This window comes from Rhinopithecus roxellana, chromosome 12 (genome assembly GCF_007565055.1).
Source record: "Rhinopithecus roxellana isolate Shanxi Qingling chromosome 12, ASM756505v1, whole genome shotgun sequence".
Lineage (NCBI taxonomy): Eukaryota > Metazoa > Chordata > Mammalia > Primates > Cercopithecidae > Rhinopithecus > Rhinopithecus roxellana.
The window spans coordinates 28,374,257-28,395,370 of record NC_044560.1 but is presented as its reverse complement, the minus strand read 5'-3'; the positions used below and the strand labels follow the sequence as shown (position 1 = coordinate 28,395,370).

General features: G+C 56.4%; 1 protein-coding gene across 5 annotated transcripts in view; it reads left to right on the top strand.

Moving 5' to 3' along the window:
- Positions 1-21,114, top strand: part of CAMTA1 (calmodulin binding transcription activator 1) — a 974,629-nt gene that overhangs the window by 857,892 nt on the left and 95,623 nt on the right. For all 5 annotated transcript variants that reach the window (XM_030942611.1, XM_030942613.1, XM_030942616.1 and 2 more), the window contains 3 exons: positions 6,360-6,500; positions 8,091-9,937; positions 15,769-15,895. In XM_030942611.1, coding sequence (XP_030798471.1) covers positions 6,360-6,500; positions 8,091-9,937; positions 15,769-15,895 — 2,115 coding nt within the window. The remainder of the gene's footprint in view (positions 1-6,359; positions 6,501-8,090; positions 9,938-15,768; positions 15,896-21,114) is intronic.

The following is a 21,114-nucleotide window of genomic DNA, read 5'->3' as shown; positions in this document are numbered from 1 at the left end:
CACCTATACACACACACCTATACACACATCTATATACACACATACTGATACACCCACACCTATACACACACCTATATGTACACAGATCTATACACGCACACCTATACACACATCTATATACACACATACTGATACACCCACACCTATACACACACCTATATGTACACAGATCTATACACGCACACCTATACACACATCTATATACACACATATTGATACACCCACACCTGTACACACACCTATATGTACACAGATCTATACACGCACACCTATACACACATCTATATACACACATACTGATACACCCACACCTATACACCTATATGTACACAGATCTATACATGCACACCTATACACACATCTATATACACACATACTGATACACCCACACCTGTACACACACCTATATGTACACAGATCTATACACGCACACCTATACACACACCTGTACACACACACACACAAGTGTGCAGTGCGTAGAGCAGGGTGGGTGTGGACCTCTAGCCAGAGAGCCTGAGGATGGGGAAGGCCTGAGCCCCCACGTGGAGTGTATTATTCGGCCTCCAAAACTCAAGTTGAAATCGAATTCCCAGTGCAACTGTGTCTGGAGGTGGGGCCCCATGGGAGATGTTTAACTGCTGTACTTAGGGTTCCCGGGAATGGATTCTTTTTCTTCACCCTTCCACCATGCAATGACATAGCAAGAAGGCCCTCACCAGTCACTGGCAGCTTGATATTGGACTTCCCAACCTCCAAAACTATAAGCCAATACATTTCTGGTCTTTATGAATTTCCCAGTCTGCGGTATTTGGTTGTAGCAGCACAAAACAGACTAAGACACTGCCCTCACAGAGTACCACAGACTGGGGGCTTAAACAACAGAAATTGATTGTCTCACAGTCTGCAGGCTGGGAGCCCAAGATCAAGGGGCATTGGGGTTGGTTTCTGGTAGGGCCTCTCTTCCTGGGTTGCAGACAGCCACCTTCTCACTGTGTCTTCATATGACCATTTCTCTGTGCATGGGCACTCCTGGTGTCTCCTCCTCTGCTTATAGGGACACCAGTCTTGCTGGGATAGGGTCCCACCCATGTGACCTCACTTAACCGTAATTACCTCCTTAAAAGTCTGTTTCCAGATGCAGTCACATTGGTGGTTAGGGCTTCAACCTATGGATTTGGTCAGGGACACAGTTCAGTTCATGACAGAGGAAAATAGGAGGGCCCTACCGTGGCTCAGGCTTAGACTGCGTAGCTGAAGCTCTCCGCCTCTTCCCAAGGGCCTGGGATGGAGCAGCTGCAACCCAAGAGGCCCTCGGCTGGCAGCCTGCCCCATGTGGGGTGAGGCCCCTACGCCTTCCCCCAGCCCTCTCTTCCAGATCTCAGTTACTCTCTTCCCAGCGGTTGGCCGCCTCTTGGGTAAATTGTTCATCCGATGATGCTCTCCAAAGCATGGGCCACATGCTGTTGTCATTGATTTCATTTTGATTATTCATATTAGTGGAAGCGCTGCTGACTTGCCACGGGCCATAATTAGGGTAAACATCTTGTACGAGGGCTAGGTCAGCATTGGAGTGGGCCTGGGGTTTCTGCAACGGCCACTCCCAGCCTCAGCTCTGCAGGCTGATCCTCACACAGGCTGCGCTGCAGGCAGTCCTGTCAGAGGGAATGCAGTCCCAGCCTGTGTTTCACGGGGCAGCCTCAGGGCTTCTGGGGTAGCTGTAGGAGGACACCTTTCGAGAAGCCAGCATCCTGCTTTCCAGGGGCCAGTGTGGCCATCCTGCCTGCCCCGGTCTTGTGGAGCCCCATGCTGGGTCTGGCTTATCCTACCCCATACCAACCCTTTCTTCTCTCTGGTACTTCCCCTGACCCAGCCTTCCTGGGGATACAGGTCTCTCTCCACCACCTGAGCGGACCAGGGGCCACCACCCAGGCCCCATCTATGGGGAGCTGCAGAGAGGGTCCCTCTGTCTGGGATTCAGCTCAGGCCATTCTGCCTGAGAACGGGGAGTCAGGTACCGCCCAGTGAGGTACAGTGAGCAGGAGGGGACAGATGTGACCCGGAGCCACCAGGACATTACCTTTCTGGGAATTCCCCTTCCTCTTTCTGTGTCTCCTGCCTTACATGTCATGGGAGGTCACGTGATCAAGTGTACTTTTAATGTGGTTTCCCTTTTGCTGCTTTAAAAGGGGGAAGGGGCCAACGGGGAGGCCAGCATGCGTGGCTATTAACCTTTCTTTCATAAAGCGCTTTTTCCCTATAGAAATCTCCCTCCGCTGATTGATTCCATGTCGGGAAGCAGAGCATGACATGTTAAAAGCCGTCTTGATAGTATTTGATATTCAGTGCTAACAACTCACCATCTCAGAGGAGGGGGCTTTTCTCCACCCACCCCCCACCCCCCCACCCCCCCACCCCACCCCCGCCGCCAACACCAGAGCAAGGAGGGAGACAATCTGCATATTGGATGTGCCAAGACAGTAGGTAATTTGCATTAAGCATCCAGAAACTCTCTGCTTGCAATCTGTCAGCCTTCACTGGGTCTTCATTTTATAACCTTCACAACATAAGGAGGAGAGCAAGAGGCAGAGAGAATGTGGCTGCCGCACCCCCATCGGGGCTAGAGTGGAAACCTGGCCTGATTGGTGGCTGTCAGAGCAGAGGGGCCCCTGATCTGAAGTGCCAGGAGACTCTGCCAGCCAGGGGATTCGAAAGCCTCGCTACGCCAAGACCCAAGACCCTTGAGTGGGGTGTGGCCTGAAGGCCAGAAGCCAGAGGTGGGGCTGCCCTGAAATCAGCTCATCTCCCCAGAGAGCCAAGTTCAAACTCAGCAGGGATCTTCCCAGAGAATGTGTGGCCTGGCTCGGCAAGGGGCACCTGCTCAGAGTTCCCACAGGGAGAAGCTCCCATGGTGAGCTCGGCAGGGGGTTCTGCTTTTGGACTTGCAGTTCCCTGCTGAGTTTGAGCTTTCAACAGAGCTGTGTGTTCTCCCATCCTAACGGCATGCAAGGAGCCTCTGCAGAGCTTTAAAAAAATACCTGGCACCACCTCAGACCAATGACGTCAGAATCTCCTCTCTGGGGCCTGGGTACAGCCAGAGTAGGGGACCCACAGCTGGAACAGACCACGGCCTGTGCAGCAGTACAGAGGGGAGTCTCACATCCTGCCCTGTGGCCTCTGGAGTGTGATTTGGGCTGTCACCTCCCCTCCTGAGCCTCTGTTTTCTCATCTGTAAAATGAGTCTGGAAATGTCTTTAGCCAAGGAGTGCCCTGGGCATAGGGACAGGCCAGAGAGCCTGTGACCCCTCATCCTGCCTCCACCAGGTCCTCTCTGCAGTAATCTGTCTTCTGTATTGAATTTCTAGGTAGAGGTTTATTTAAGAAAAGGGTCCCCTAGCTATGACGAGGTTTTAAAGCCCCTGGCCCGGGCCTTCCCTCCAGCTGTCAGGGACAAGGTGCTTAGGGGGTTTCTGGAGAATTCCTCCACTGTCCACCTAAAGGAAGGTGGGCTGTCAGTGCTGCCACCCGCCTGCCTGCACCTATCACATAAAGTTCTGAACATGGCGGCTTGGCAAGCAGGTGCCACTCAGCCCCACCCATCCCCCTCAGTGACCCACCAGAATCCCAGATCCCCTGAGAATAAGATGCAGGAGGCAGGGCGCTGCAGACCTCAGAGGAGCCTCTTCAGAGTGGAGCAGAGGGGAAGGACAGGGGAGCAGACACCCAGGTCAGGCGACGGCACACACACAGAAGGAAAGCAGACGGCACACACAGAGAAGGCAAACCCTGAAGATATTCCTGCCAAATCCCAAGCCTCACATATGGGTGATTTCCTTTGAAAAACTATCAGAGGCTGGGCTCGGTGGCTCACACCTGTAGTCCCAGCACTTTGGGAGGCCAAGGCGGGTGGATCATGAGGTCAGGAGTTTGAGCCCAGCCTGGCCAATATGGTGAAACCCCATCTCTACTAAAAATACAAAAATTAGCCAGGCATGGTGGCAGGCTCCTGTAATCCCAGCTATTCAGGAGGCTGAGGCAACAGAATCGATTGAACCCAGGAGGCGGAGGTTGCAGTGAGCCGAGATCACACCACTCACTCCAGCCTGGACAACAGAGCGAGACTCAGTCTCAAAAAAAAAAAAAAAAAAGAATAAGAAGAAAAGAAAAACCATCAGAGTTATAATTAAAGGGAGCTCTACACCCAGGAACAGAGGCATGAGATGAATGGCCACCTCAGAGATCTACACGCAGCGTTCCGGGGCTGAGCCATCTGTGGATTTCATAGCAAGATGCTTCCTGCCACAAGTCCAGTCCCCATAGCATCAGCCAGGCCCCAGGGCAGGGCCAGCACTGCCTGCTGGGTGTCACAGTCATCACTGTCATCACCATCATCACTAGTGATATTATGACAACAGCTTCCCTTTTTTGGGGTATGCACAAAGTGCCAGGCATGGACATCATGTTTTCTCCTGGCCAGTTCTCCAGGCAGGGACTACTACATGCCCACTTTACAAGTCAGGAAACTGAGGCTCAGAGAGGCTAAGCGACTTGCCCAAATCCACACAGCAAGATCAAAACCTAGACTCAGGCCAAGTACAATGGCTCACACCTGTAATATCAGCCCTTTGGGAGACCAGGAGTTCCAAACCAGCCTGCGTAACATAATGAGACCCTTGTCTCTACAAATAATTTTTTTGTTTGTTTCGAGACAGAGTTTCATTCTTGTTCCCCAGGCTGGAGTGCAATGGTGCGATCTCGGTTCACTGCAACCTCCGCCTCCCGGGTGGTTCTTTTGCCTCAGCCCCCAAGTAGTTGGGATTACAGGCATGTGCCACCATGCCCAGCTAATTTTGTATTTTTAGTAGAGTCGGGGTTTCACCATGTTGGTCAGGCTGGTCTCAAACTCCTGACCTCAGGTGATCCGCCCACTTTGGCCTCCCAAAGTGTTGGGATTACAGGTGTGAGCCACTGTGCCTGGCCTCTACAAATAATTTTTTAAAAAAATATCCAAGTGTAGTGACACATGCCTATAGTCCCAGCTCCTCAGGAGGCTGAGGTGGGAGGATCACTTGAACCCATGAGGTCGAGTCTACAGTGAGTTGTGTTTATACCACAGCACTCCAGCCTGAGCAACAGAGTGACACCCTATTTCAAAAAATAAATAAATAAGTAAATCTTGGACTCAAATCCAAGTCTGAATCAAGCCAGCTCCTACCTGCCATGTTGACGCTTTCCTTGTCCCCCTGCATTCTAGAGCCCTTCACAGAACTGGGGCCGGCGCTGCGAGGGTTAGCGGCTGACCCCTGGAGCCGGTGGGAGAGCAGCTTCAGCCAAAGGAGGAAGGACGTTGCTCTTGTATCGATAAAGCCACTGGCCTCTCCCTATCTTGACCCTGTGCCCTGCTCCTCTGCGCCTGGAGCCCCAGCACCAGCTCCAGCCCCAAAGCTGCGAATCCACTGCCTCTCAGCCTGGCCCCACTAGAGAGAGCTGGATTGCTCCATGTGCCAGACTTAGGACTTAGCCACCCCTTGGCCGGGTCTGCCCCAGCTGAGAAAACTGCTCTGCTGGAAAAGTCAGTTTAGACTTCCAGCCCCCATCCTGCCGGGCAGGTGGGGAAACCCCAACCCCAACTCCAGGGACTGCAAAAGTGCCGGGAGGAAGGTCGAGCCCACATCCTGGGGTGGCTATTCAGATGGCTACCATCAGTCAGCACTGGGCACTGAGGCCCCTGCCTTCCAGGCCATGTGGGTCCTTCAGTCCCGTCCCCATCTCCTCTGGCCTCTCCTGCATCTGCAATCCCTTTGGGGCAAAGAAGTCCAGTGAGGGCAGGAAGCCAGAGTCTTGCCCTCCAGGGTGGGGCCCCCTCTGCACACACTCCTGGGAGAGGCGTTGGTCCTCCCAGCTCGGTGCTTGTTGGTCCACCACCTCCATCCTGAGTCTCCACAAGAGGCTCACAGACTGGGAAGTCCCTCAGCCTCATGTCCACTCTCCTTCCGTCCTTGTTCCCTTTCTCTTCCATTCCAGCACCCCAGGAAGAGCCGCCTCGTGCACTCTGACTTTAGGGAAACAAAAGCAGAACTATGTGGTCCACTCCCTGGGCTGCACCCTAGTGAGGGGGAGCGAAGAGGGGAAGGAAGAGCTCAGAGTCCCCGATGGGAGCAGGGGGTCCGATGGGGGCAGCCTGGCCTCCCTCCCCTCCCCCTCTCCTGCTCATCCATTCACCCCAGGAGCCGGCTCCCCAGCAGAGAGGGCTGCCCTCAGGGAGGGACTGGTTCCTACCCCTCAGCCCCACCCAGGCCCCTTCTGCACCTGCGGGCTCTGATAGCGTCCCCCCTCCCCCACCCCCGCCTCTCTCTCCACAGTCCATGGCATCAAGTGGACCTGCAGCAATGGGAACAGCAGCTCGGGCTTCTCGGTGGAACAGCTGGTGCAGCAGATCCTCGACAGTCACCAGACCAAGCCCCAGCCGCGGACCCACAACTGCCTCTGCACCGGCAGCCTGGGTGAGCCGGGGCTCCCGGGGCAGGCAGGCGCCACAGGGACGGGAGCCCTACAAGGCAGCCATCATTGCTGTCCTCTGTGGGAGTAGCCATGACATCTAGTGAGGGAGGAGGGGGACAGGACAGTCAGGGACTGGGTGACACCACCGCATCCAGGACAGACACAAGGCAGGCCTTCTGCCTCGTCCTGCCCTGCAGCTGGCTGGCAGTCCACTCTGGGCAGGAGGTAGCAGTGTCCAGAGGGACAGCTTCCTCCATGGGGCAAGAACTGGGGACAGCAGCGTTGGGGGAGCAAGGAACTCTGGGGCTCGGGGCCTCTCCGTTCAGGCCCACACTCGGGCATCCTCTGCCAGAGGGCACTGGGGTCTTCGGGAGACCTGCCCTACGTCAATGACACCACGCGGGGTTAACCTCTTTCTTTAACCTCTGTCTCCAAGAACATAAAGCGTCCCACGCTCTCCTTCCTGATGTGTCTGTTTTTCTGATAATGGTATTTGCTCTTTGAAATGTGCATTCTCCTCTCCCTGGGCTGACTTAATTAGATAGTCCCATTAGAGGCGTGTCACCTCTCAGCACAGTCTTCGTGCATTTAGGAGTCTTGGTGGCGAGGCTGTAACAGGATCGGGGAGAATTTGCCCTTTCATCAAAAGCAAAGTGACCCTTATCAGATGAAATGAAAATGGTGAAAACATCCGATGGGTGGGAGAGAAAAGCCGTGCTGGCTGCCAGGGCTGGAGGAGCTGCCAGGGAGGCTTTGCCAACCTCAGAAACGCTCAGCTCCTGAGGCTTGTACGTCTGAAATGAGGAGCAAGGGCTCTGTCCCTACTTAGGACCTAGAAGGATTTTTGTGCCCCAGAGAGCAGAGGATAGGCCTGGGCTTACGTACCTTTCTGCCTCTGGAGCAGGGTCCAGAACCCTCTCTGGTCCTGGGGCCTGAGAGCTGGTCCCGAGAGTGCATTTCCATCACCTCCCCATTGACCTCTGGTTGCCAGGCCCCAGGGGTGGCTCCTTCCCAGGTCACGGGCTGAGCAGCTGTGGGAAGTTGGGGAGGGGCGGTGGGGTAGGATACGAACATAGCCACCCTCCCCAGGCTGACCCCCTCTTGCCAGCAAAGGCCTTACCAGGTGAGTGGTGTCTGTCTCTGATGGTGGAGGGGACTTTCCTGGATGTTGACATTCTCTCCACCTTCTCCTTCCCGACTTCCCATGTGCTTCCTATTCGAAAAGAGCATCAAGGTCAAAGCCCCTCTGATCTTTGGAGGAGGGTCAAAGGGGCATGAGACGGCCCCCAGGCTTGGGGTACATGTCCCAGGGCTGAGGGTCTGTGGCCTGCCTGGGGCACCGGGTCTGGACTTTGCCAGAGGCCCCAGCTGCTGTGGAGCAGGTCCGCTACGGTCCTGGCTCTGACTCTCTTTCTGCGTGTGCACGTGTGTGTGCACATGTGTGCCTGCGTGTGCACGTGTGTGCGCACATGTGTGCCTGCGTGTGCACGTGTGTGCGCACGTGTGTGCCTGCGTGTGCACGTGTGTGTGCACGTGTGTGCGCACGTGTGTGCCTGCGTGTGCATGTGTGTGTTGTGTTCTGCTCTCTGCAGGAGCTGGCAGCAGCGTGCATCACAAGTGTAACAGTGCCAAACACCGTATCATCTCGCCGAAGGTGGAGCCACGGACAGGGGGGTACGGGAGCCACTCGGAGGTGCAGCACAATGACGTGTCGGAGGGCAAACACGAGCATAGCCACAGCAAGGGCTCCAGCCGCGAGAAGAGGAACGGCAAGGTGGCCAAGCCCGTGCTGCTGCACCAGAGCAGCACCGAGGTCTCCTCTACCAACCAGGTGGAGGTCCCCGACACCACCCAGAGCTCCCCCGTGTCCATCAGCAGCGGGCTCAACAGCGACCCGGACATGGTGGACAGCCCGGTGGTCACAGGCGTGTCCAGTATGGCAGTGGCCTCTGTGATGGGGAGCTTGTCCCAGAGCGCCACGGTGTTCATGTCAGAGGTCACCAACGAGGCTGTGTACACCATGTCCCCCACCGCTGGCCCCAACCACCACCTCCTCTCTCCTGATGCCTCTCAGGGCCTCGTCCTGGCCGTCAGCTCCGACGGCCACAAGTTCGCCTTCCCCACCACGGGCAGCTCGGAGAGCCTGTCCATGCTGCCCACCAACGTGTCTGAAGAGCTGGTCCTCTCCACCACCCTCGACGGTGGTCGGAAGATTCCAGAAACCACCATGAACTTTGACCCCGACTGTTTCCTTAATAACCCAAAGCAGGGCCAGACATACGGGGGTGGAGGCCTGAAAGCCGAGATGGTCAGCTCCAACATCCGGCACTCGCCGCCCGGGGAGCGCAGCTTCAGCTTTACCACCGTCCTCACCAAGGAGATCAAGACCGAGGACACCTCCTTCGAGCAGCAGATGGCCAAAGAAGCATACTCCTCCTCCGCGGCAGCCGCGGCAGCCAGCTCCCTCGCCCTGACCACCGGCTCCAGCCTCCTGCCGTCGGGCGGCGGCCTGAGTCCCAGCACCACCCTGGAGCAGATGGACTTCAGTGCCATCGACTCCAACAAGGACTACACATCCAACTTCAGCCAGACGGGCCACAGCCCCCACATCCACCAGACCCCCTCCCCGAGCTTCTTCCTGCAGGACGCCAGCAAACCCCTCCCCGCCGAGCAGAGCGCCCGCAGCAGCCTGAGTGACTCTGGGGGCACCTTCGTGATACCCACGGTGAAAACGGAGGCCTCGTCCCAAACTAGCTCCTGCAGCGGTCATGTCGAGACGCGGATAGAGTCCACTTCCTCCCTCCACCTCATGCAGTTCCAGGCCAACTTCCAGGCCATGACCGCGGAAGGGGAGGTCACCATGGAGACCTCGCAGGCGGCGGAAGGGAGCGAGGTCCTGCTCAAGTCTGGGGAGCTGCAGGCCTGTAGCTCTGAGCACTACCTGCAGCCCGAGACCAATGGCGTGATCCGCAGTGCCGGCGGCGTCCCGATCCTCCCGGGCAACGTGGTGCAGGGACTCTACCCCGTGGCCCAGCCCAGCCTTGGCAACGCCTCCAACATGGAGCTCAGCCTGGACCACTTTGACATCTCCTTCAGCAACCAGTTCTCCGACCTGATCAACGACTTCATCTCCGTGGAGGGGGGCAGCAGCACCATCTATGGACACCAGCTGGTGTCGGGGGACAGCACGGCACTCTCACAGTCAGAAGACGGGGTGCGGGCCCCCTTCAGCCAAGCAGAGATGTGCCTCCCCTGCTGCAGCCCCCAGCAGGGCAGCCTGCAGCTGAGCAGCTCGGAGGGCGGAGCCAACACCATGGCCTACATGCACGTCGCCGAGGTGGTCTCAGCCGCCTCGGCCCAGGGCACCCTGGGCATGCTGCAGCAGAGTGGACGGGTGTTCATGGTGACCGACTACTCCCCAGAGTGGTCTTACCCAGAGGTAAGCTACCACTGCTGCCGCCACCTGTCACCTCCCCTCCCACCCACCTCGCTGGCCCCTGCGCCACCCTGCAGCTAAGGGATGCCTGTGGCTGCCCTTCAGAGGAAGCTCTGGACCATAAAGATGACACTTTCCCCTCCTTGTGTCCCCACAGCACTTGAACACCTCCCTCTTTCATGCAGTGATTCTCAAACTTCACTGGGGCAAGTAGCTTTAAAGTTGGGGTTCTTGGCCTGGTGCCGTGGCTCAAACCTGTAATCCCAGAACTTTGGGAGGCTGAGGCAGGAGGACCATCTGAGCCCAGGAGTTCCAAACCAACCTGGGCAACATAGTGAGACCTGGTTTCAACAAAAAATTAAAAAAATAAGCCAGGTGTGGTGGGGCCTGCCTATGGTCCCACCTATTCTGGAGGCTGAGTCCGGAGGAGCACTTGAGCCCAAGAGGTTGAGGCTGCAGGGAGCTGTGATTGTACCACTGCACTCCAGCCTGGATGACACAGTGAAACCCTGTCTCAAAAAAAAAAAAAAAGAAAAGAAAAGAAAAGAAAAAGTCAGGTGTCCTTGGAGGCAAAATGCTCCCCTAGCTCCAGCCAGAGTTGTCTGCCGTTTCTCGATTTATGTGTTAAGAGTCCATTTATGTTTTGCTTTTTTTTTTTTTGAAAAGTGGTCCCAAGGTTGCTTAAAAAAAATTCAAAAGTCACTATTGGCCAGGCTCAGTGGCTCAGGCCTGTAATCCCAGTACTTTGGGAGGCCAAGGTGTGTGGATCACCTGAGGTCAGGAGTTCAAGACCAGCCTGGCCAACATGGTGAAACCCTGTCTCTACTAAAAACACAAAAAATTAGCTTGGTGTGGTGGCATGTACCTGTAATCTCAGCTACTTGGGCGGCTAAGGCAGGAGAATCACTTGAACCCGGGAGGCGGAGGTTGTAGTGAGCCGAGATCATGCCACTGCACTCCAGCCTGGGCAACAAGAGTGAAACTCTGTCTTTAGAAAAAAAAAAAGTAGCCATCATAGATCATCTACATCCACTGCCTTCGTTCTACTTCTCTAAGCCAAACAAGAACAAAACCAAAAATCTCTCTCAAAACTGAACAGGGCAGAGCCTCTGAAGAGTCATCCTGAAGATCCTTCTTAAGTAAACCTGGCCCTCTGCAAAATTCAACACAGGTCATAGGACACGGGACTCCAACCTGCACCCTCCCCTAGTCCCCAGGCCGCCTCAGCTCCCGGGGATCTGACTTTGAGAACCACTACTCCAAAGACCAAAGCATCTTGCCTCAGGGACACAAGCAGTAGAGGCATCTCTGCTTTTTCTCTAGAGTAGAATAGCACAGGAAGGGGACAGAGTGGCCCAGGCTTTCCCTAAATAATCTAGTGTACACAAGCATGTGCTTCCTGACCTCTCCCCAGCCTGTCTGGGTGCTCAGGGACCAGCCTGTGCACCACGGGCCCTGAGTGGACACTTCCCAGGAGGTGGGCTGCCCACAGCTCACTCGGTTGGACAACACTAAAGACAGGGGCTCTGACTTCCTCACCCTTTTTCCCCGCTGGCAAAGCTAAGAAAATCTGTGTACAGTTGTCCCCAGCTCTCACATCCCGTATAGGAAGAGCCCAGAAGGATCAGACTGGGCTTCCTCTTGGTGTAGTTTGGTGTGACCATGTTTCTGACCCCTGCTGGTTTTGTTTCGTTTTTGCTTTTTTTTTTTTTTCTTTGAGAAGGAATTTCACTCTTTTTGTCCAGGCTGGAGTGCAATGGCGCGATCTTGGCTCACTGAAACCTCCGCCTCCCAGGTTCAAGCAATTCTCCTGCCTCAGCCTGCCGAGTAGCTGGGATTACAGGCACACCCTGCTGCACCCAGCTAATTTTTGTACTTTTAGTAGAGATGAGGTTTCACCATGTATCCCAGGCTGGTCTCAAACTCCTGACTCTGCCTCCACCTCCCAAAGTGCTGAGATTACAGGCGTGCACCACCACGTCCAGCTAATTTTTGTATTTTTAGTAAAGACGGAGTTTTGCCATGTTGGCCAGGCTGGTCTCAACCTCCTGGCCTCCAGTGATCCACCCACCTCAGCCTCCCAAAGTGCTGGGATTTCAGGCGTGAGCCACCGCACCCGGCCCTGACCTCCTCTCTTATCATTGATTCTGAGCTCAGTGGCACCTTCAGAGCGCTCACCACACCCCCCACCCCACCCCGCGAAGGCCAGTTGGGCATATTCCCCACACCCCCCGACCCTGGGCTTAAGAAAGCGATGCAAAGGGACAGAGAGGGGGGCCAGGAACAGGGTGCAGGGGGAAGGTCAGAGCTGTCTTCTGGTCCTGGCTCCTTGAGACCTGACTCTCTGAAACTCAGTTTCTTTATGTGTAAATGGCTGAGAGGGGGTGGCCTCGAGGCACTCCCAGTCCTAGGACCTGGGAGATTTGATCCTCCGGACACTTAGAGGTGCCCTGGAGCCCTTAATGTCTTGCAGGAGCCAGGAGGTGGAAGGAGGGTCCCCTCTTTTCCCAAGGTCCTGGTCTGTGAGACAGGCCCTGGGCTGGGTGCAGGCCCACACCCCAGCCTCCTGGGTGTCCTGGCGAATAGGACATCAGCAGGCCTGGCTCCTTCTGTCCTTTCCGGGCCTGCAGTTCAGCAACTCGCCACGCGAGGGCAGCCCAGGAACAGGAACGCAATGGCAGCCTGGCAGCCTGGCAGCCCGGCAGAGGGAGCGGCCAGTCCTGCTTTCCCAGAAGCCCTCAATGCTTCCAGTTACCTACAACCAAAAGCTGCTGAAATTCAGCTTGATTTGGAAAATGTGCATACACCACCCAGCTAGGCCCTTTGGGGCCCCACCTGGCCACACAGTGAGGCCTCAGAGGCTGTGAAGGGCCCCTTCCTCCTTGCTGTCCTCTCCTACCCAGGCCACTGTCTCCATACCACAGCAGGGGCGCCCCCCATCCTGTGTTCTGCAGGAGACAGCACTTTCTCTCCTGACACTTCTCTCCCTTCATCTGGCCCTCGTCCTGTCCCCTCCCTGCCAGCCTGTCTGTACACTGACTGCATCAGGAGTCCAATCTGGCCAGGTTCTGCCAAGCTCAGGGAGGGCTGTACAGGCAGGCTTGTCGGCCTGGGCCTTGCTTCCCAGTCTGCAAAATGGGGTTTGGTTAAACGGTTACCCAGCACCCCCACCCAGCTCTAAACCTCAATGCATCCACTTAGCAGGAACACGGTGGCTGGGGCCATCCTGCTGTCTCTTCTCTGAGAGGCCTTCCCTCCCACAGGCTGCTCCCATTTCTCCATTTCTCCTATCTCTGTCCACTCCTTCACTTCTGGTTGCAGCTGGTCACCAACACACACACACACACACACACACACACACACCCCAGAGGCGTCCCCCTATGCCCCAGCATCTGCCCTGGCTGCATCAGACATCCGGGCCCTTTATCTCAGGACACAGAGACCTCAGATGGCATTTCGTGCTCCCTCCCTGCCCCCCAAACCCTCCTGCGTCATCTCCCACCACTGACACTCCTGCTGCACCAGGCAGAAGAGCCTGCAATTACAGCCATCAGGCACGCGCGCCACCACCAATTCAGCGCAGCCAGGCGGGCTGTTGCCATGGGAACCATCCCCTGAATGGATGGATGCTGAGCTGTCCTGCGGCGGTTTCCATGGAGAAGGTCCTGATGTTCTCCAGTAATCTCGGCAGTTCTTTGTTCCCGGCAGCAGCCCCAGCTTCATGCTAGCAGCTGTTGATTGCGGTTATTATTTTTTCCCTTTTTCTCACATGGTAACTGTCTATGGCCTTTTGAAGTCACTGCTCTTCCACTTCCCAGGATCCTGGGGGATGGTGCCCTGGGCTGGCCTTCTGGTGCTTCCAGACATCCCAAAGTCAGGCTCCACCTGTCCGCTGGCTGGCACTCTTCCCAGCCAGGCACCCACTGCCCCCAACGCCCTGCCCCTTCCACGGAGCTGCAAATATCCCTGGGCATCAGAACAAGGAATGCTGCGACCAGAAGGGCCCCTAGCAAGGAGATGCCACCCAGAGAGGCTGGGCCACTTGCCTGAGGACACACAGCTACTGAGGCGCGGGAGCAGGCCTCTTGCTTTTGGCTCTCGGTCGTGAGCTCTCTCCGCTGCCCTAGTAGTAAAGTGACCTCCCAGGCCAGAGCAAGACTCATGCAAGAGCAGGGGTGGGATATGCCTTCCAGCCGGGGAGAGCCCCTTCCGTGGAAGAAGTCTCTTTTCCTGGCTGGGCAATGGGAGGAGCCACTTCCACCTCATCCCTGGAAACACTCACTCCTGCTGCAGATGCCCTGGGCCAGGCCTGGGTTCCAGGAACATTGTGGGGCACCTAGGGCAGGCTCCTTGTAGAGGCTGGGGCTCCCTCCAGGGCAGGGGTGGGCCAGGGCCCAGAAGACGCCGAGCAAGAATGAGTGACTGACCAGGAGGGAGCATCTGGTTGGCACGGGGTTGCGGGGTGGGGATCGCTTCTCTGACCTGGAGCGGTGGGGAAGGTGGGCTCACAGCAACTCCTCACCCCCACCTCCCAGTCTCCAGCGTGCCTGGCGGCCTTCTCCAGCCTGGACACTAGGTGGTGCTCTCTGCCCTGACCTACGCAGCTCTCCGCCCCCCTGCAGGGAAAGGTGTTTACTGGTTTGGGGGTGGGGTGGATGGCGCCTCTGGGGTGGGTCCACCCAAGGTTAGCCAGGAGAGCCCGGGAGGCCGGCACCCCCACCTTCCTCATCCCCAGGGAGAGCCTCCCTCTACTCAGTGACCAGCCCCTCTCCTCAGCTAAGCCGTAAGTAGGGGGCCTACAAATTGCCGTCCACCTCGCACCTCCCTCTATCATCACTAAGCAGGACAATGGCCGTAAAGCAGGATTGCCCAGGGCTCCGGACATGAGGCCACCTTCCTCCTCTGCTTTCTGCAGCAGCCCCAGGCTAGTCCAAGTTGGGGATCAGGGAGTACCCCAGCCCTACTGATGCTCTCCTGCCCCTGGGCACCCTGGGAGGTTCCTGGAGGTGGGGTCCTACCACCTGGAGCTGAGGAAGGTCATTCGAGGCTGCTCCCAGCCAAGCTGCAGGATCACTGCTTGCTCGTGGGACCCCAGGCTAGCTGTGTAGGCAGCGGCACAGACTCAAGGACCTTTGATAGCACAGGGTTGGGGGAGGGGCAGACGCTCAGCCCCGTTCCACTCCCAGCCCCCAGCTCTGAGCCCCAAACTCAGCTCACAGGGCAGTCTCTGAGCATCTCCTGCACTTAGCTCTTCTGTTTCTTAATCAGGCTCTTCACCCCACCCTGCTCCAGGCCCCCTCACCTTGCCATGCCCACAGCCTGGGGATCCTGGGTCTCTCCTCAACTCCCCACAAGAACTTCTGCTGCCTGGGCTGACACTGAGATGCTCAGGCCTGTTTTCAAAACTTGGAGTTCCCTCAATCTGTCCACAAGCAAATGACATAGCAAGTCCCCTCCCTGCCCTCGGCTTCCTTCCAGGCCGGTTCTCAGGGGCATCGTGGGCTGAAAGGGTTTGCAAAACTCTGTACTCCCTCCTGCCTGGATCTGCGAGTTATACAAGAGAGAGAGAAGGTCAGGGGTTGGAGCTGCCGGTCCTGGAGCTTCCTGAGGGGCTGGGGAAGGAGCGCCTCGGGGCCCTTCTCTTGCTGTAGTCCTGGAGCTGTGGTTCTCAGAAGTCGGGGCTCACTGGAATCCCTGGAGTGATGGCCTGGGAATCTGCATGGGGGGAGAGATACAGACCCCCATCTGAGCAGTGCAGCCTCACAGGGGCTTCCCCATGCTGCCTCCCTCACTGGCTCATACTCCAACTCTGTTCCCCTCTCTGTTCCCTGCAGGGAGGAGTGAAGGTCCTCATCACAGGCCCGTGGCAAGAAGCCAGCAATAACTACAGTTGCCTGTTTGACCAGATCTCAGTGCCTGCATCCCTGATTCAGCCCGGGGTGCTGCGCTGCTACTGCCCAGGTAAGAAAGTCACCCCCTGCCCCAGTCCCCCAAGGAAGGTGTGGGGGCCTGAGGAGCACTGGACTCGGAGTCAGCCTTGGGGTGACGTTGAGCAGGTCGTGTCCTCCTTACTCTAGGCCTCTGTTTCCTCAGCTGTGAAGAAGCGGATCCCAGATAGTCTATTAGAACATCATCTCCTTTGGCTCAGGGACCCAGCGTCGGACAGGGACCTAGGCACGCTTGACTGGGATTTTGAAGAGAACGCGATGAGAGCATAATTTAGGGTGGGAATAAGCCAGGCCCAGGCAATGTATCCAGGGCTGACCACAGTGGGAAGCTGCCACCACCCTCAGCCCAAAGGGTGACTACAGTTGGTGAGAGCCGGGGCCAGAGACCACCTCTGCAGCAAGGTGGCCTCTCTGCACCTGCCCATGCCTCCCACGGCCCAAGCCAACCAGAAGCCAGGAGAACCCAGGCAATGCAGCCCACACACAGGCTCTGTCCTCCTGGGGCCCAGGGCAGAGGGCAGAAGGCTGGAGAAAGCTTGGTAGGGGTGGAGGGAGATGGGGTGGTGATAGGGGATCAGTCTAACAATTATCAGCACAAACGCCTTTGAGAATGTAACAGAGCCATCTACCCTATGCCCAGAAAAGGTACATGCACATAATTTGCTTCCAATTTTAGGGGCTCAAAGATCCCCCAAGAAACCCAGTCAGGAGGCCCTCTGTGCTGTCCCTGTGGCTCTGAAGCCCTTCCCCAGGGTTCCAGCATTTTCTGCTTAGCATAGTGTCCCTGTCTGGTCAACTTGTTTTTGACTTCTGGCCATCACTGCTTCCCTACTCGCCTGTGCCATGGGGTCAGGGACTATCTTCTTGGTCACCATAGTATCCCCGGGGCTGGCAGAGTGCCAGACATGTCACAGAGGGGGATGGAGATTGTGAAGGAATGAATTAGTCTCCAAGCATCTGAAGCCTGTTTCTAGAGCTTATGTCTTCTGCTCCTGGACTGGTGCTGGCAGGACCCCCTTGGCTGCCCCATCTCATCACCACCAACCCTCAGGATAGCCTGTCCAGTGAGCCCTGATCATAAACAGGAGAGGGGGTAAGGATGCAGGTGTGCGGAAGGTCAGGGAGCCTAGAAAGGAGAGAAGATGCTCAGTGTAGAAGACTGGGTGTGAGGAGAGAGGTATGGGGTGGGGTGTCCCCACGGCAAGCACAGAGTTGGCCGGTGCTAGGCAGGCCCCAGGGTGCTTCTAGGTTCCACCCTGCATGGTCCAGCCTGAGCCTTGGCTGCCCCAGCTGTCTGCCACCACCACCCCGTCCTTGAATTACTCCCCCAGCCTGGGGCAGCTGAACCCCACCAGGCATTTCTCCTTTTCTCCTTCTCTCTCAGGCTCTTCTTTTTGTTGTTGTTTTTTTTGTTTTGAGACGGAGTCTTGCTCTTTTGCCAGGCTGGAGTGCAGTGATGCAATCTCGGCTCACTGCAACCTCCATTTCCCAGGTTCAAGCGATTCTCCTGCCTCAGCCTCCCCAGTAGCTGGGACTACAGGCTTGTGCCACCACACCCGGCTAATGTTTGTACTTTTAGTAGAGATGGAGTTTCACCACGTTGGCCAGGCTGGTCTCGAACTCCTGACCCAACTGATCCGCCCACCTTGGCCTCCCAAAGTGCTGGGATTACAGGGATGAGCCACCGTGCCCCACCTCTCTCAGGATCTTCTTGCAGCCACCAGAGCGGAAAACCCTGCTCCTCAGCTGGCTGTACACTCAGCCTCTGCTTGAACCCAGCACCATCTTCTCCACAAACTTTCTGGGAGCCAGCGCTGCGGCCTAAGATGCCCACCCCACCCCCTGCTGGCCTAGCCCTCCCCTCCCAGCCCCCGCCTGCCTGGCTCCAGAAGGCCCACCCAGCAGCCCTGCTCAGCCTGGAGCACAGCCAGCCGGGGTGGCAGCCAGGCTGGGTCTGCCTATCACAGCGCAGGGCTGTGTGCAGCTGATGAGGTCCCCGGCCCGGCGGGGGTGGCGGGGAGGGCACTGTGGCATTAAACAGTGCACTCATCACCTGCTGCCAGAATGGGACTTGCCTGGCCTATAAATAGATGCCACTTTCTGTACCTGGTTCTCGCCTGGCTAAGGACCAAGACAGGGCTGCTCAGGTCTGCTCTCAGTTATCTGACCCCTCCACAGAAAAAGAGGGGCTGGCCTTTGTGTGTCCCCAGGGCTGGAGTCCGCCACACTTGGGTCCATCTCGGATCAGCCAGAAACCATCCGTGTGGCTCGAACTCAGTGCCTGACCTCTCTGGGCCTCAGTTTCTACAGCTCTGAAAACTGCCTGCCAGTGGGGCAAGAGCAGTGAGTGAGAGGAGGTGTGTGAAGCACCTGGCCCACGTGCTCCATTCCTGAAGAATTCCCATTAATGAGGCCTTCGCTCTTCCTTTCCCAAGGAGGAGTTTGGAGAGGGTACCAGGGCAATTTGGGTCTCCACAGGCAGTTCTCCTGGTCCTGGGGCGCTTCCGGGTCCGCAGAGATGGCAGGTAGAGTCTCTGCCTAGGCTACTCACCCTCCTAGTCATTCAGGTTCATTCTATTAGCCACAATGTGTCTTGGACCGAGGGAACAGGAGCCACAAGGCTCAAGGCACACTGAGAACTGGGACCCCTCCACAGGTGCCAGTATTGTGTCTTCAGCTAACTCCACAAAGGGGGTCTCCTTTGGAAATCTCTGCTTTGAGGCCCAAATTGAAACACGGTGCTCTGTAAAACACACTGGATGTATCCATTCCTTTCTTCATTTGCCAGATAACTTTTGAGTAGCCCCTGCTTGTTGTGCACAGAGTATGGGTTTGGAATGGAGCAAAGAATAAGACCCAGCTTCTCACCAGGGCCCTGATTGCAAGGGACTCTCAGTCCAGGGAGGAGTGCAGCATGCAAATGAATCACTGCCCCGGGAGATGACGCTGGCTGCTTGGGGACCTCATCTCTGGGTCTCCCCAGAGGAATCTGAGGCTGAGCTTGAAGGATGAACACTTGGAAGTCAGAATCAAACTGGCCTCACCAAAAAGACAGGCTCAGAGGCCTGTGAGCACAAGTCAGGAACAACATGGGAGGAGGGGGGCACTGGCAACACACACGGCCAATGCCCACCCATCTCCGGGGTCCCAGCCCAACACACCCACCCAAGCAAAACACATGAGGTGATTCTGCTCTGACCAAGAGCAGGGTCCTGCCCTGGCAGCTCCCACACTGTCACAGGCAGCAGGAGACACTCAGGCACAGAATGTGTCTTCTACAAGACTCTGGGGTGCTTCAGGGGCAGGAGGGAGCCCACCAAGTTAGGGCAGTGAGCTGAGGGCAGTGCGCACTGAGTGAGAGGAGGTGCTGGCGGAAAGAGGCAACTCAGGCTCAGGAGAAGATAGGGGAATCCACCAAGAAAACTGCCGGCCAGAGAGCCCTAAAGAAGACAAAAGATGAAATGCAAAATGAGGACCAGGCACAGTGGCTCACACCTGTAATCCCGGCATGCTGGGAGGCCAAGGCAGGCAGATCACTTGAAGTCAGGAGTTCGAGACCAGCCTGACCAACATGGTGAAACCTTGTCTCTACTAAAAATACAAAAATTAGCTGGGCATAGTGGCAGGCACCTGTAAGCTGGTAGGGAGGCTGAGGCAGGAGAATCGCCTGAACCTGGGAGGTGGAGGTTGCAGTAAGCCAAGATCATGCCACTGCACTCCAGCCTGGGAGACAGAGTAAGACTCTGTCTCAAAAAGAAAACAACAACAAAAAGCAAACAAACAAAAACAACAAATGAGGTGAAGAATTGGGTTTCAAAACAATTCATTCAACAAATAGTTACTGAGCCGCCATGACATCCCGGGCACTGACCTTGGCACTAGGCATGAAGATTAAGATGGAGCCAGTCCCAGCTCTCGTGAGCTAACGTTCTACTGCAGGGAGACAGAAAACAAACAAGGAGAAGAAGAAATAACCAAGGTAACTGGTGAAAACTGTATCCCAACAGTAGAATATGGTAATAACGTCACCTGGGAAGAAGGAGATTCCTTCTGGAACATGGATGAGCAGAGGCCTCTCGCAGGCTGGGACCTGGATGATGGGATGGAGCCAGTCATGGGAAGTGGGAGAAGCATCCCGGCCAGGCAGAGGGTAGGGGAAGTGCAAAGGTCCTGGGGCAGAAAGAGGTTTGGCAACATGGAGAATCTAAAGCCCGAGAAAGGCGCTGGCTGCAGGATAGTGAGTGGGGTACAGGGAGCTGCACACAGTAAGACTGGAGATGATAGCAGGAACCAAAACAAATCGTGTCCATCTTTCTGCATCACAGGAAGGAGTTTGGTTTGATTTTACTTGCAATAGGAGGCTGTTAGCTTTAAGCAGGGGGTGGCTTGATCTAAATGATGTCTTTAAAGATGATTCTGGGTGTGTGGGAAAGATGATTCTGGGTTGTAGGGAGGAAGAACAGACACAGGGAGACCATAGGAAGAAGGCAGAGGGCTGATCTTTCCAAATGTAAGAAGGGCTCCCTTGGGCACCACACTCCCCCTGGTTTCCTCTAGGGGTGCTGGGCTGTGGCCCCCAGTGCTGGATTGTGGCCTCCTGACACCCTCCCAGCAGGAGCAGGTCTCAGGTGCTCTGATGCTGCCTTCAGCAGGAGGCTAGTGGAGAAGTCTAGGCAATAAATGATGGTGGTGTGGACTACAGCATCTGTAGTGGAGATGGAGAGCAATGGATCTTGCCATTGCTGATGGCACTCGCTGATGGACTGCATGAGTGAGGAAGGGAAGAGCGAGTCCGGGAAGCCTCCTGGGTGATGGACCTGCAGGAGCAGGGCTGCTGGGCTGGCATCCCGGAGACCACAGTAGGTCCCCTCTGCTCCGTCTCTCTGGGAAGGAAGAAATGCCTTGGAGTCTGCCACCATTCCAGAGTTGCTGCAGGTTGTGCACCTGCCAGAAGATGATGGAAGAGCAGCAGCAGTTGAAGAGGCCACCCCCCCAGGCTGGGACACATTGTCCCAGAGAAGCCGTGAGCTCCCCAAGGCTGGCCGAGGAGGCTGCTAAGAGGAGTAGCCCTGAGCGGGCTCCGATGGGTGTGGGTGCTGGCCACCTGTCTTCCTGCTGGCAAGCCAGGCCAATCTCCAGGGCAGGCATGCGACCACAAGCTTGGAGACCCGCCCAGGGATGCCAGCAGAGCCATAGCAGGTTCTGGACTTGGCCGGGGCTCCCTGCCCAGGC